Raw genomic sequence first — 12487 nt, forward strand, 5'->3', positions numbered from 1 at the left:
ACTAAAATAAAGGATAATTCTGTTTGACATGTTACGTTTGTACTTAGATTAAATTATACCGCATCTGGGAAAAACAGAGCTGTTTTTTTGCGCTTTGTCTTTTTTTTGCACTTTAATATCATGCAATAACACACTGACATAGTGACTGATGTATGTCGTCATGAAACAGAGACCCTCCCCTCCAAATCCAAACACAAGTGGTCACAGTAGACACATTTAAGCGACCAGGTGTAAACAGTGATGTGTCTCACCTGACCACATGTGATCGGACCAGGAGACGCATCTTAATACCAGGTTTAAACGGAATGTGATTTGTTGTCTGTACAGCTGTGCGTTGCCTGTTCAGCTTGAGTTGCGCTTACTGTACCCTGCTGACCAGGACTCGTAAAATCATAAAGGTGAACAGTCCTTATTACGGTCTGTGGGGCATGATTAATTGCGTACATTTTTTTAACACATTATTTTTTATATAATTAATCGCACTGAATTAATGCATTAAAATCGGCAGCCCTATTTGTTAGTCTTTCAAAAAGTAGCATTTAATAAAAATGTAAAATAAAATAAAGAACAGTTATGACTTCAAATGTATAAGACATGGAAATCTCGGTCACAAATCAAATAAAACAATTTGTGATAAAGATCATGTAAAATCCTTACAAATCATTAAAAAAGACGTGAGATTCCCATGCTTGAATTGAAGCACACAAGATGGTCTTTGGAACATTCTCTGTTCTCTTTGGAAATTCTGAAATATATGTATTTTTAATTAGACGTCGCCTAGCAACCCAATTGATAAACAATGCTGAAGCACTAGCATTTGTGCTACAGGTGTATGATTATCAAAAGAGAGTATCATTTACCATGCTTTGCACAACTGTCTCTGTAGACGTTTGTTAACAAGCTTTAATATCTTGTAATGTAGGAACTTTGTCTCATTGATCGATATTATGTAATAAAAGTGAAGTATCTCTAATTTTGTACATCTCCTTGGGTGATGTCACGCGTCTGTATCTCAGCGAAATTGGAGTTGAAATTTCCGAGTTGGAAGTCAAACTTCACGTGGTGTTCCATTGCACTTTTTCAAGTATGAAGAAGGAAATTCCGACTCTCCAAGCTGAATGGAATGCAGCATCAAGGCTATCAGTAGGGTGTATGTTGTATGAGTATGAACATCATCACTTCCTGCCAAGTCTTACAGGGACAGGAAATTAGGTTGCCTATGGGAATTTAATGAAAAGGATGAAAATGGCTGTAAATGCTTCACCTATGACTCCCTCTGAGGCAGAACACATAAGAACATTCTGCTAACCAATGAAAGGATTACGAGTTGTTCTGCCTCAATCAGACAGTCACTATCCCACATCCAATGAAAGTTCTGGGGCCAGTGTGCTCTGCAGCCTTTTCTAATTTCATAGCTCTGGCATATTTTGTGCTTGCTTAAAAATATTAGAGTAATCTCTAATGCTCTGAGATTTGACAGTTATGTAACTCATGAGCTCTATGGGAGACAAACTGATTGATTTGACGTAGGTTTCTGTTGTGCATAGTGGCTGTAATTTCAGTGACAGCTATGCTTGGGAATTATGTGTAATCCAAGTATTAATCATTTAGGACCCAGAGGATGAAAATGGTCAAATTTAAAGCGTAGCGTATATTGGGCTACAACAGCTACAGTTATGATATGCATACTGTATCCCAAATGCGTGTGTGCGTGCTCACCATAATAACAGAGACTCCAGGGGTTGTGATGGTCTGTTTCTCCACAGAGTTAAAATGCTTTTTGAGTTTACCTGCCACCTCCATCTTCATATTGTTTTCCATTGCAGCATCCTCCTGTTGGTTATTAGAGTGTGTTAGTATATGCCAATTACTGTCCACCAGAGGAGTCAGAGTACATTTTAGCTGTAAGTTTCAAAAAATAATTTGAAAGCCATAAATATTCATTAGCTCCAATGGCACAACACAAACAAAACACTTTAATTTGCTGGTAACATATTTTGCCTCATCTGGTTTATTCCACTTCTGAAGTCCCAAACTGAGTACCTGAGCTCTTTCATTGGCTAGACTGAAATACCATATACTGCAATTCCATCTACTGGAAATATATGGAAACCATACCCATACTACAAAATAATGATTGCAATATTCGCTGCTTCTTTATTAGCTGTTTTTTGTGTAACCTCAACACCAGTTTCACCAGTTTCTCATTTCAAGACAAACACAGGCATAATGAACCTGCTAATATAGAGTGAATTGCTCTATTGGACATTTAATTACTCACAAGACCATGTGTATATTCAAAAGTTAGGTACTATCAATATTTGAATAAGTAAATATGTAAGTAACACCACTTATGCCCAATCCTGTTTCTCAATATGCAATAATGTCTGAAATATAATGTTTGCTTCGTCAAGTATTTTGATATTTTAGTGTAAAGCATCATCCAATTGCACAGTGCTTACATAAAAATATCAACTCAACATAACACAATACCCATCCACAAAAACACACATTTACCGTGACCCAGGGATGAGAGAGCACATCCTCTGCTGTGTATCTGGCCTCCATGTTCACCTGCAGCATGTAGCCGATCAACTCCTATGACAACACATGATCAAATATTAGATGATCAGATTATACTTTTCATACTTTAAAAAATGAATAATTTTGCACTAAAGCTAGGAATTATGATGATTTAGGATTTCCTGTGATCATTGCAGATACTTGAATGCTTCCAAACATCAAACATTGGCCATTTAAATCTTTTTATTTTTTTTATTTGTTTTGCAATATCACATTCTGAAAACATTAAGGGGCAGATTCACCAAACAGTTGCGCCACTTTTGCGCGAGGTATTTCAGCGCAAAATATACCTGCGTCTTATTCACTAACCACCCGCAATCACGTTTAGCAGGCGCAATCAGGCTAAAATTGTACTGCGTCGTCAATATTTAAATGAAGTCATTGCCATTCCTTTCCGCGCAAACACACCTCCTTTCTATGTAAATTAGACTCAATAAAGATGAGAACATTTTCAACCGATCATTTCAGTAGAAATTAATCAAATACTCATCAAATTATGTTGAAGAGCGTTATAACCTGTCTGGATCAAAGTGATGCTGCTCAGTCCCGGCAGGGTGGGTCAAATACGGTGGTCTGTATCATCCTCTGCAATTTTGCACTCAGAATCGGACCGCAAGATCAGAATTGCGCATGCAAATTGCATTCAACAGTGATTTTGTTGGCGCGTTTGCGCTGTTGCCTGATCTGCATAATTCCTTTAGCAGTTAGCATATGCAAAAAGACAGCACTTTTGGTGGGCACAATTCATTCTTATTGAATCTGCCCCAAAATCTAAATTCCAATGATCTCTTTAAATTGCTTATGGATTACAGCTTATAAACTCATATGTTTGCAGAATTTTCTTTGGTCTCTCTGAATGTTACTCTACTGTAAGTCTTCCAATAACACATGCTTAAGTGGCGTCACACTAGCAGACTCCCAAGAGCTCAATTTTGGCCAAGGGTGTCACACTTGCCGACTGTTTTGCTGAGATCTTGTCTCTTCAGACGGAGGTATGTCACACTTGCCGATTCAAAATGGTGGAGGGGTGACAGACATAACATAACAACTCCCCCCGACTCTCTCTCTCTGAAACCCTGTCACGTGGAGCTCGCTGAAACAACAACAGGAGTACCACGTGAGCATAAACAACTGTAAAAGAGTGATTTATGATGTGATTCATGGAGTAACACTGATGTCTGATTTAATATTATTTATCCCCTCGAGGCTTGCTGTAGAACGCTTATGTCCATGTGCAGCTTTTAGTGAATAAATATCGTAAAAACAGACCGTACTACCTCTGGATTCTGATTTCAATAATAATTTTAGTGTAGGAGAACCCCAGGAAAAACCAGCCTGATCTCATAAAATTTACATGAAAATGGCATAAATTTAGCAATCCAAAATGACGTGCTAACCTAAACATTTTACCTAAACCTAACCAATAGTGTTTAAAAGATAAATGAGAGGTGAACAAAACAGACAACCTTACCCAACGCCTAAACCTAACTGATATTGTTTTATAAGCAAATTCGACATGAAAAGCACATTTACTGAGGCTACCACATCATATCTATCAATTGTGGCACTTTTGCTTCAATTTCAGTTTCATTTTGAGTGTCCATGGCTGGACTCGAGGCTCTGTCTCTGTGTCCAAAGTCTGACACTCTATCAGGTGAGCTATCGTGGAAGTTAATCACTGGTATAAGACAAGCATGCTGGCTCCCTGCTGTAACTATGAAACATGGGGCTGATTTTACACCAAAGGAGATACCACCCTGCTTTTACAGACCACTTTTAAAAAGACCACAAACAGGGTCTAAAATGTTAAAGTGTGCAAAAAATTTATAATATTAAGCATGTTTTTTCCAAATTTGCAAACACTGCTAAATATTCTGCTATTCAATGCAGTGCAGAGAAAGATATCTAAAACTGAGCACACAGAAAGACACACAGAAGGAGAGCATAATTGGGGGAGGATGTGAATGAGTTGGGATGATGGAGTGAGTAGGATGAAAGAGAGTGGGATGCAGCGAGGACAGGGAATACAGAATAAGGACTGATGAGATGTGGAGATAAGGAAGTGAATGAGAGGAAGATGGAATGTATGGCTATGTTTGGAATAGCATACTAATATAATACACTTTCTGTACAGTTGTGCTCAAAAGTCTGCATACCCTTGGAGAATTGGAAATATATGTACCATTTTAAAGAAAATATGAGTGAGCAGGCAAAATACATTTCTTTTATTTCTTATGGGATTCATATTCAACTGTAGGTTATAACAGAATGGCACAATCATAAAACAAAACATGGCAACAAAGAAAAAAATGAAATGACCCCTGTTCAAAAGTCTGCATACCCTTAGTTCTTAATACTGTGTATTGCCCCCTTTAGCATCAATGACAGCGTGCAGTATTTTGTTATAGTTGTCTATGAGGCCCCAAATTCTTGCAGGTGGTATAGCTGCCCATTCGTCTTGGCAAAATGCCTCCAGGTCATGCAAAGTCTTTGGTTGTCTTGCATGAACCGCACGTTTGAGATCTCCCCAGAGTGGCTCGATGATATTAAGGTCAGGAGACTGTGATGGCCACTCCAGAACCTTCAACTTTTTCTGCTGTAACCACTGGAGGGTCAACTTGGCCTTGTGCTTAGGGTCATTGTCATGCTGGAAAGTCCAAGAGTGTCCCATGCGCAGCTTTCGTGCAGAAGAATGCAAATTGTCTGCCAGTATTTTCTGATAACATGCTGCATCATCTTGCCATCAATTTTCACAAGATTCCCCGTGCCTTTAGAGCTCACACACCCCCAAATCATCAGTGAGCCACCACCATGCTTCACAGTGGGGATGGTATTCTTTTCACTACAGGCCATGCTGACCCCTCTCCAAACATAGCGCTTATGGTTGTGACCATAAAGCTCTATTTTGGTCTCATCACTCCAGATTACAGTGTGCCAGAAGCTGTGAGGCATGTCAAGGTGTTGTCGGGCATATTGTAACTGGGCTTTTTGTGGCATTGGTGCAGTAAAGGCTTCTTTCTGGCAACTCGACCATGCAGCTCATTTTTGTTCAAGTACTGTCGTATTGTGCTCCTTGAAACAACCACACCATCTTTTTCCAGAGCAGCCTGTATTTCTCCTGAGGTTACCTGTGGGTTTTTCTTTGTATCTTGAATAATTCTTCTGGCAGTTGTGGCTGAAATCTTTCTTGGTCTACCTGACCGTGGCTTGGTATCAAGAGATCCCCGAATTTTCCACTTCTTAATAAGTGATTGAATAGTACTGACTGGCATTTTCAAGGCTTTGGATATCTTTTTATATCCTTTCCCATCTTTATAAAGTTCCATTACCTTGTTACGCAGGTCTTTTGACAGTTATTTTCTGCTCCCCATGGCTCAGTATCTAGCCTGCTCAGTGCATCCACGTGAGAGCTAACAAATTCATTGACTATTTATACACCCCGTCACTAAATGCAATTTAAAAAGCCACAGGTGTGGGAAATTAATATTTAATTGCCATTTAAACCTGTGTGTGTCACCTGGTGTGTCTGTAACAAGGCCAGACATTCAAGGGTATGTAAACCTTTGATCAGGGTCATTTGGGTGATTTTTGTTATCATTATGATTTAAAAAGGAGCCAAAAAACTATGTGATAATAAATGGCTTCATATGATCATTATCCTTAAATAAAAGACAGTTTTTTGCATGAACAGTCATATTTTCAAAATCAATGCCAAAATTTCACAATTTCTGCCAGGGTATGCAAACTTTTGAGCACAACTGTATGTGCAGTATACAAGCGAGCACTCTGCACACATTAATGTATCCCCCAATGCAATGCACCTGACTTGACCTTCAATATACAGTTGAATGAACTGTAAGTAAATGCCTTAACGATTTACATTATTCCACTTGGCTAAAAAAAAAAAAAAAAAAAAAAAATAGCCATTTTTATTTCTAAGGTGAGAACTGGGCACCATTTACATGCAATGTTATGAGCTCAAGTGACAACAATTAGGTGTTTATTGTGAAATAATCCCTACTGTTTCACATACTATTTAAAAAAAACAAAAAAACAGAAGTATTCACCTTATTCAGCCCCACCCTTTTCAGCGCTCCGCTCTTCCGAATACTGTCATCTAACTTCCTGTTTGCATTGAAGCTACTGAGAAGAGTCGATCAAAATGGATTATTTGTGGGAGCACAAAGTATTTTTCACCAAGAGTTGATACACTTCTTTACTACGTGAAAATGCTTGTGAGGTGTTTTTTTTTTTGTTGTTGTTTTTTGTCGCTGTAAATGTTTGTTTTTCTGACACCAGCGGAGGTTAAATTGGACCTGGCAGAACACATTCAGACAGCTGTGACACACTGCACTTTTTCATGATACAAGAATTTCATTGTAATACGTGTAATTATGTTTAATTTTTAGGTTTCAACTCGTTAGTAATTTGGTTTAAATGTGTAGTTGACATGAAATTTCAAAGAGGACAGCTCTTTTATAATTTTACATGCAAGTTCATTACATAAAGGAAATTACATTTACCTTTTAAAATTAATTTGTCATCTCACATTTTTAAGAGGCTTAAATGTGATTAAAATAGTTCTAACCACATTATAAAATAAAATGTACACTTTTATACAGTGGATATAAAAAGTCTGCACACCTCTGTTAAAACAGCAGGTTTTTGTGATGTAAAAATTAAACAAAGATAGATCATATCAGAATTGTTGCACCTTTAATGAAAAATTACAACCTGTGCAATGCCACTGAAAACGTCTTGGTTACTGATGTAACCTCTGTTCACTGATGGAGGGAACAAGACGTTGTGCCGATGTAGTGACACTAGGGGTTCGATCTTGAGAGTCCCAATCACCTTTGCTTAAAATAGAAAAGGCCAATGAGAATTGGCGAGTGGAATTTCCATGCCACTCTCCGCCCCGGACATATGGGTATAAAAGGAGATGCCGTGCATCACTAATTCAGATTTATGCTGAGGAGCCGATAGAGAGTCCCGGCCATGTCAGCAGCCAGTTCAGTGCCGCGGCAGGAGGGACATGATGTCTCGTTCCCTCCATCAAGGAACAGAGGTTACATCAGTAACCAAGACGTTCCCTGTCTGTCACTCACTCGACATTGTGTCGATGTAGTGACACTAGTGGTTCCTATAGGAAACGCCGCAAGCGCTGAACCGTGTCATGAGGTACGGAAGAGTGGACATGGGCAAGCTGCTGCGTGCCTCGCAGCAAGCGCTCAACCATGTCGTGACCTTCCAGCGAGTTAGTTAAGGCGTCCCCCTAGTCCCGTTAAGGGGGGTGGAGGCACTTACCCAAGGAGGCTACAGGCGGTGTCTTAACTGATTGCTGTTAAGCAATGTCCCAACGAGCACTTTTCTAGAATAGCGCTGGGAAGTGCTCTTCCCTCTCCAGGAAGGAGAGCACTGCGGAGACCACATCCTGCCGAAGGGAGTTAGCATGTGGAGAATACCTCACATGGACCTACCAACGGGGAAGTTCACATATGGAATGATACCACAGGAGGACCCTATCTATAGAAAGGGAAAGCAGCACAGTGGCTGAGGCAGAGAAAGCTCTGACGAGGGGAAACACATGGTTCACCTAAGGGGAACCGAACAGTGGAAACTCATCATATGGGATTACCAAGGGGGAATCACCATGCATGGAGCACTGAGCCCAAGCACATGGGCTCACCTGAAAAGGGGAATACCACGAGTACTGGGCCTGGTGGCGTCACTCCTCTGTTCGTCACCTGAACAGTGCTAAAGAATTAAAGAGGTGTCCAGAGTTCGCCAGAACGGGGAACTGTTGTGGACAAAAAATGCACATTATCACCTTTGAAAAAGGGGAAATGCGCAATGCAAGCAGTACACCCAACCGGCTGCCCGGTCTACCTGCTGTTACCATGTAACACTCGGGTCGAAACCGGGTCTATGCGTAGGTTATAAAACCTCGCAAAGTTATTGGGTGTAGCCCAACCCTCAGCTCTGCATATGTCTACAAGAGAGGCCCCTCTTGCCAGTGCCCAGGAGGACGCAACACCTCTAGTGGAGTGCACCCGGACTCCCAAGGGGCGCGGCAAGTCCTGAGACTGGTATGCGAGGAAAATGGCATCCACAATCCAGTGGGCTAATCTCTGCTTGGAGACAGCTTTCCCCTTCTGCTGTCCTCCAAAACAGACAAAGAGCTGTTCCGAGCGTCTAAAGCTCTGTGTGCGGCCCAGATAGATGCGCAGAGCATGAACTGGACACAGCAACGACAAGGCCGGGTCTTCCTCCTCTGAAGGGAGCACTTGCAGGTTCACCACCTGGTCCCGAAAAGGAGTGGTGGGAACTTTGGACATGTAACCGGGCCGGGTCTCAAGATCACGTGAGAGTGTGCCAGCCTGAACTCCAGGCATTCACTGGTAACAGAGAGCACCTGCAGATCCCCCACTCTCTTGATGGAAGTGAGCGCCACCAGGAGGGCCGTCTTCAGGGACAGAGTGCTGAGCTCAGCCTGCTCCAGGGGCTCAAAGGGGGCTCTCTGTAGGGCAGGTAGGACCACAGAGAGATCCCAAGAGGGGATAAGGCGCGGTCTAGGAGGATTCAACCTCCTCATGCCTTTGAGGAACCTGTTGATCAGGTCGTGCTGTCGTGAGGTTCTCCCATCCAGTGTATCATGGTGAGCTGCTATAGCAGCTACGTACACTTTCAGGGTAGAGGGAGACAGCCATCTCCCCAGCCCTTCTTGAAGGAAAGACAGCACAGACCCGACGGCGCATCTCTGTGGGTCTTCCCCACGGGAAGAACACCAGTTAGCAAAAAGATGCCACTTCAAGGCATACAGCCGCCTCGTAGAGGGGACCCTGGCTTGAGTGATCGTGTCTTGACTGCTAGGTCTTCCACGTCCTGTCCAGGAGCCAGACGTGGAGATTCCAGAGGTCCGGCCATGGGTGCTGGAGTGTGCCCTGCCCCTGAGTGAGAAGTTCCTGCCTGAATGTGCCAGGGAGGTGCTACTGTCAGGAGCATCAGATCTGAGAAACAAGTACGGTTGGGCTAGTACGGCGCAACGATCAGGACTTGCTGCTCATCCTCCTTGACTTTGCACAGAGTCTGTGCAATGAGGCTCACAGGAAGAAACGCATACTTGTGTAGCCCCCGAGGCCAGCTGTGCGCCAAGGCATCCGTGCCAAGGGGGGCCTCGGACAGGGAGTACCACAGGGGGAAATGAGAGGAGTCTTGGGAGGCAAACAGGTCTACCTGCGCCTCCTTGAATCTCTCCCAAATCAGCTGGACTACGTGGGGGTGGAGTATCCACTTCCCGTGGAGCATTACATGCCATGAGAGCACGTCCACTGCACGGTTGAGGATTGCCAGAAGGTGATTGGCCTGCAGAGACTTCAAGGTCTGCTGACTCCAAAGGAGGAGGCGGCGGGTGAGTTGCGACGTGAGCGTATGCCACCATGGCGGTTTATGTATGCTACGGTCGCTGTGTTGTCAGTTCGGACCAACACATGCTTGCCCTGAATCAACAGCCGGAGCCTCCTTAGGGCCAGCAATACTGCCAGCAACTCTAAGCAGTTGATGTGCCATTGGAGTCGGGGCCCCATCCAGAGCCCAGACACTGCCAGCCCGTTGAGTTCGAGGCATCCATCGTGACCACAACGCGCCTTGAGACCTGCTCTAGGGGAACACCTGCCCGTCGAAACACCAGGTCCGACCAAGGGCTGAAAGTCTGATGGCACTGTGGCGTGATGGTCACACGCCGGGTGCTGTGGTGCCATGCCCACCTCGGGACTCGAGTCTGTAGCCAGTGCTGAAGCGGTCTCATATGCATCAACCTGAGGGGGAGAACCACTGCCGAGGATGCCATATGCCCCAGGAGCCTCTGAAATTGTTTCACTGGTGCCACTACCTCCTGCCTGTCTCCAACTCCATACTTTCTAGGTCGCGCCACGGCAGGATGTGTTTAATTGCCTCGGTCTGCTTCCTCACTGTCGAGAACTGATGGGCGAAATGCTTGATGGTGTCGCCAAACAGCCCCCTTGGGAGATGGGCACATCAAGAAAGCGGACTTTCTCGGCATCTCGAATCTCCGCAAGATTGAGCCACAGGTGCCGCTCTTGGACCACAAGCGTGGACATCGTCTGGCCCAGGGCACGTGTCGTGACCTTTGTTGCACGTAAGGCGAGGTCGGTTGCAGTGCGCAGTTCCTGCATCAGCCCTGGGTCGGTCCTACCCTCGTGCAGATCTTTTAGCGCCTTGGCCTGGTGGATCTGCAGGATGGCCATGGCATGCAGGGTGGAAGCAGCCTGACCTGTGGCCTTGTAAGCCTTCATCCTTAAAGAGGAAGAGAACTTACAGGCCTTGGAAGGGAGCCTTGGTCGGTCGCGCCAGGTGGCTTCGCCCTGCGGACATAAATGCACCGCTACGGCGTGCTCTACCTGGGGGAGCTCGACATATCCCTTAGCCGCTCCACCATCGAGGGTAGTCAGAGTGGACGAGCCCACGAAGCATGTACAGGCAGTAAAAGGTGCCTTCCATGACTTCGTTAGCTCCTCGTGCACTTCTGGGAAGAAAGGCACCGGGGCGGGGCATGGCCGTGAGTTGCGCTCCGATCCCAGAAACAAATCATCCAGCCGCGAACGCTCAGGGCAGGGTGGAGGGTTCCACTTTAGCACGATGTTCGCAGCCGCCCGGGCAAGTACGGCTGCCATCTCAGCGTCTGCCTCATCCTGTGCTCTACCGCCCGTGGGCGGGAGTTCAGAATATTTGTCCACTTCCGATAGCAGAAGCCCACCCTCCGATGCCGCGATTGAAAGCTCATCCTCATTGCGAGCCGCGAACGACACATAAAACAGTTCATCCAGACAGAACAAGCGTGCTGGGGGATGGGAGGTCCACAGGGGCTGAGCTGGCGGAAACGCTCTCATGTCCACATCCAGATTGCCCGTAGTGCTTGCCGACCCGGTGTCAGCCCAGGACGGACCAGGTTGGGGAGCAGCCGCGGTGGCTTCATGAAGAAGGAAGTGAGCCGCGACCGCAACATTCTCATGGGCATGTTCTCGCAATGAGAACACAACAATTCCATGAAAGCCACCTCGGCGTGCTGGTGCGCCAGACACTCGAGGCAGACTTCATGGGTATCTGGAGGGGAGAGATAACGGCCACATCCAGAAGCGCAAACACGGAAGGACATCTTTATTAAGACACCAAGCGTTTGCGCAAGCTCTTTTAGAAGGAAAATATACTCTTTCTTGAATATATTCTTTTAGCACCTGCAGACTCAGGCTGCCGAAGTGCCCAGGGGAAGCACAGCACTCAACCGTGCGAGGGTGACTGCTGATATGCGCCGTAAAAATCCAGCAGCATAGCAAGAGGTGAGAGGATGAACAGACCCGCACATGCATTCGGCTCCGAAGAAAAAATCTGAATGAGTGATGCACGCCATCTCCTTTTATACCCGTATGTCTGGAGTGGAGAGTGGCATGCAAATTCCACTCGCCAATTTTCATTGGCCTTTTCAATTTTAAGCAAAGGTGTTTGGGGCTCTCAAGATTGAACCCCTAGTGTCACTACATCGACACAATGTCGAGTGAGTGACAGACAGGGACCCAAAGTACATTTCAGATCAAAAAAAAAACTTAGAATTACCTAACTTCATAAATGTGCACATCCCTGAACTAATACTTAGTTGAAGCACCCTTTGATTTTATTACAGCACTCAGTCTGTTTGGATAAGAGACTATTAGCTTGGCACATCTTGACTCTTCTTTGCAAAAATGTTCCAGATCTGTCAAATTGCAAGGGCATCTCCTGTGTACAGCCCTCTTCAGGTCCCCCCACAGATTTTCTATAAGATTCAGGTCTGGGCTCTGGCTGGGCCATTCCAAAACATTAATCTTTTTTTGCTGAAGCCATTCTTTTG

General features: G+C 44.7%; 1 protein-coding gene across 8 annotated transcripts in view; it reads right to left on the bottom strand.

Moving 5' to 3' along the window:
• The window catches only part of dclk2a (doublecortin-like kinase 2a), a 96478-nt gene that overhangs the window by 8024 nt on the left and 75967 nt on the right, over window positions 1–12487 (bottom strand). For 4 of the 8 annotated variants that reach the window (XR_007897715.1, XR_007897716.1, XM_051702899.1 and 1 more), the window contains 2 exons: window positions 2512–2598; window positions 1720–1833 (listed from right to left, as the gene is read on the bottom strand). Coding sequence is in view for 4 of the 8 variants with exons in the window: in XM_051702899.1 (XP_051558859.1) it covers window positions 1720–1833; window positions 2512–2598 (201 nt within the window). In the remaining 4 variants the exon portion in view is untranslated. Of the gene's footprint in view, window positions 1–1719; window positions 1834–2511; window positions 2599–3538; window positions 3677–12487 lie in introns of those variants that run through there. The other 4 variants (XR_007897717.1, XM_051702902.1, XM_051702898.1 and 1 more) reach the window with 2 other exon arrangements.

The sequence above is a fragment of the Myxocyprinus asiaticus genome, chromosome 7 (assembly GCF_019703515.2).
Source record: "Myxocyprinus asiaticus isolate MX2 ecotype Aquarium Trade chromosome 7, UBuf_Myxa_2, whole genome shotgun sequence".
In the NCBI taxonomy this organism is placed as follows: Eukaryota; Metazoa; Chordata; class Actinopteri; order Cypriniformes; family Catostomidae; genus Myxocyprinus; species Myxocyprinus asiaticus.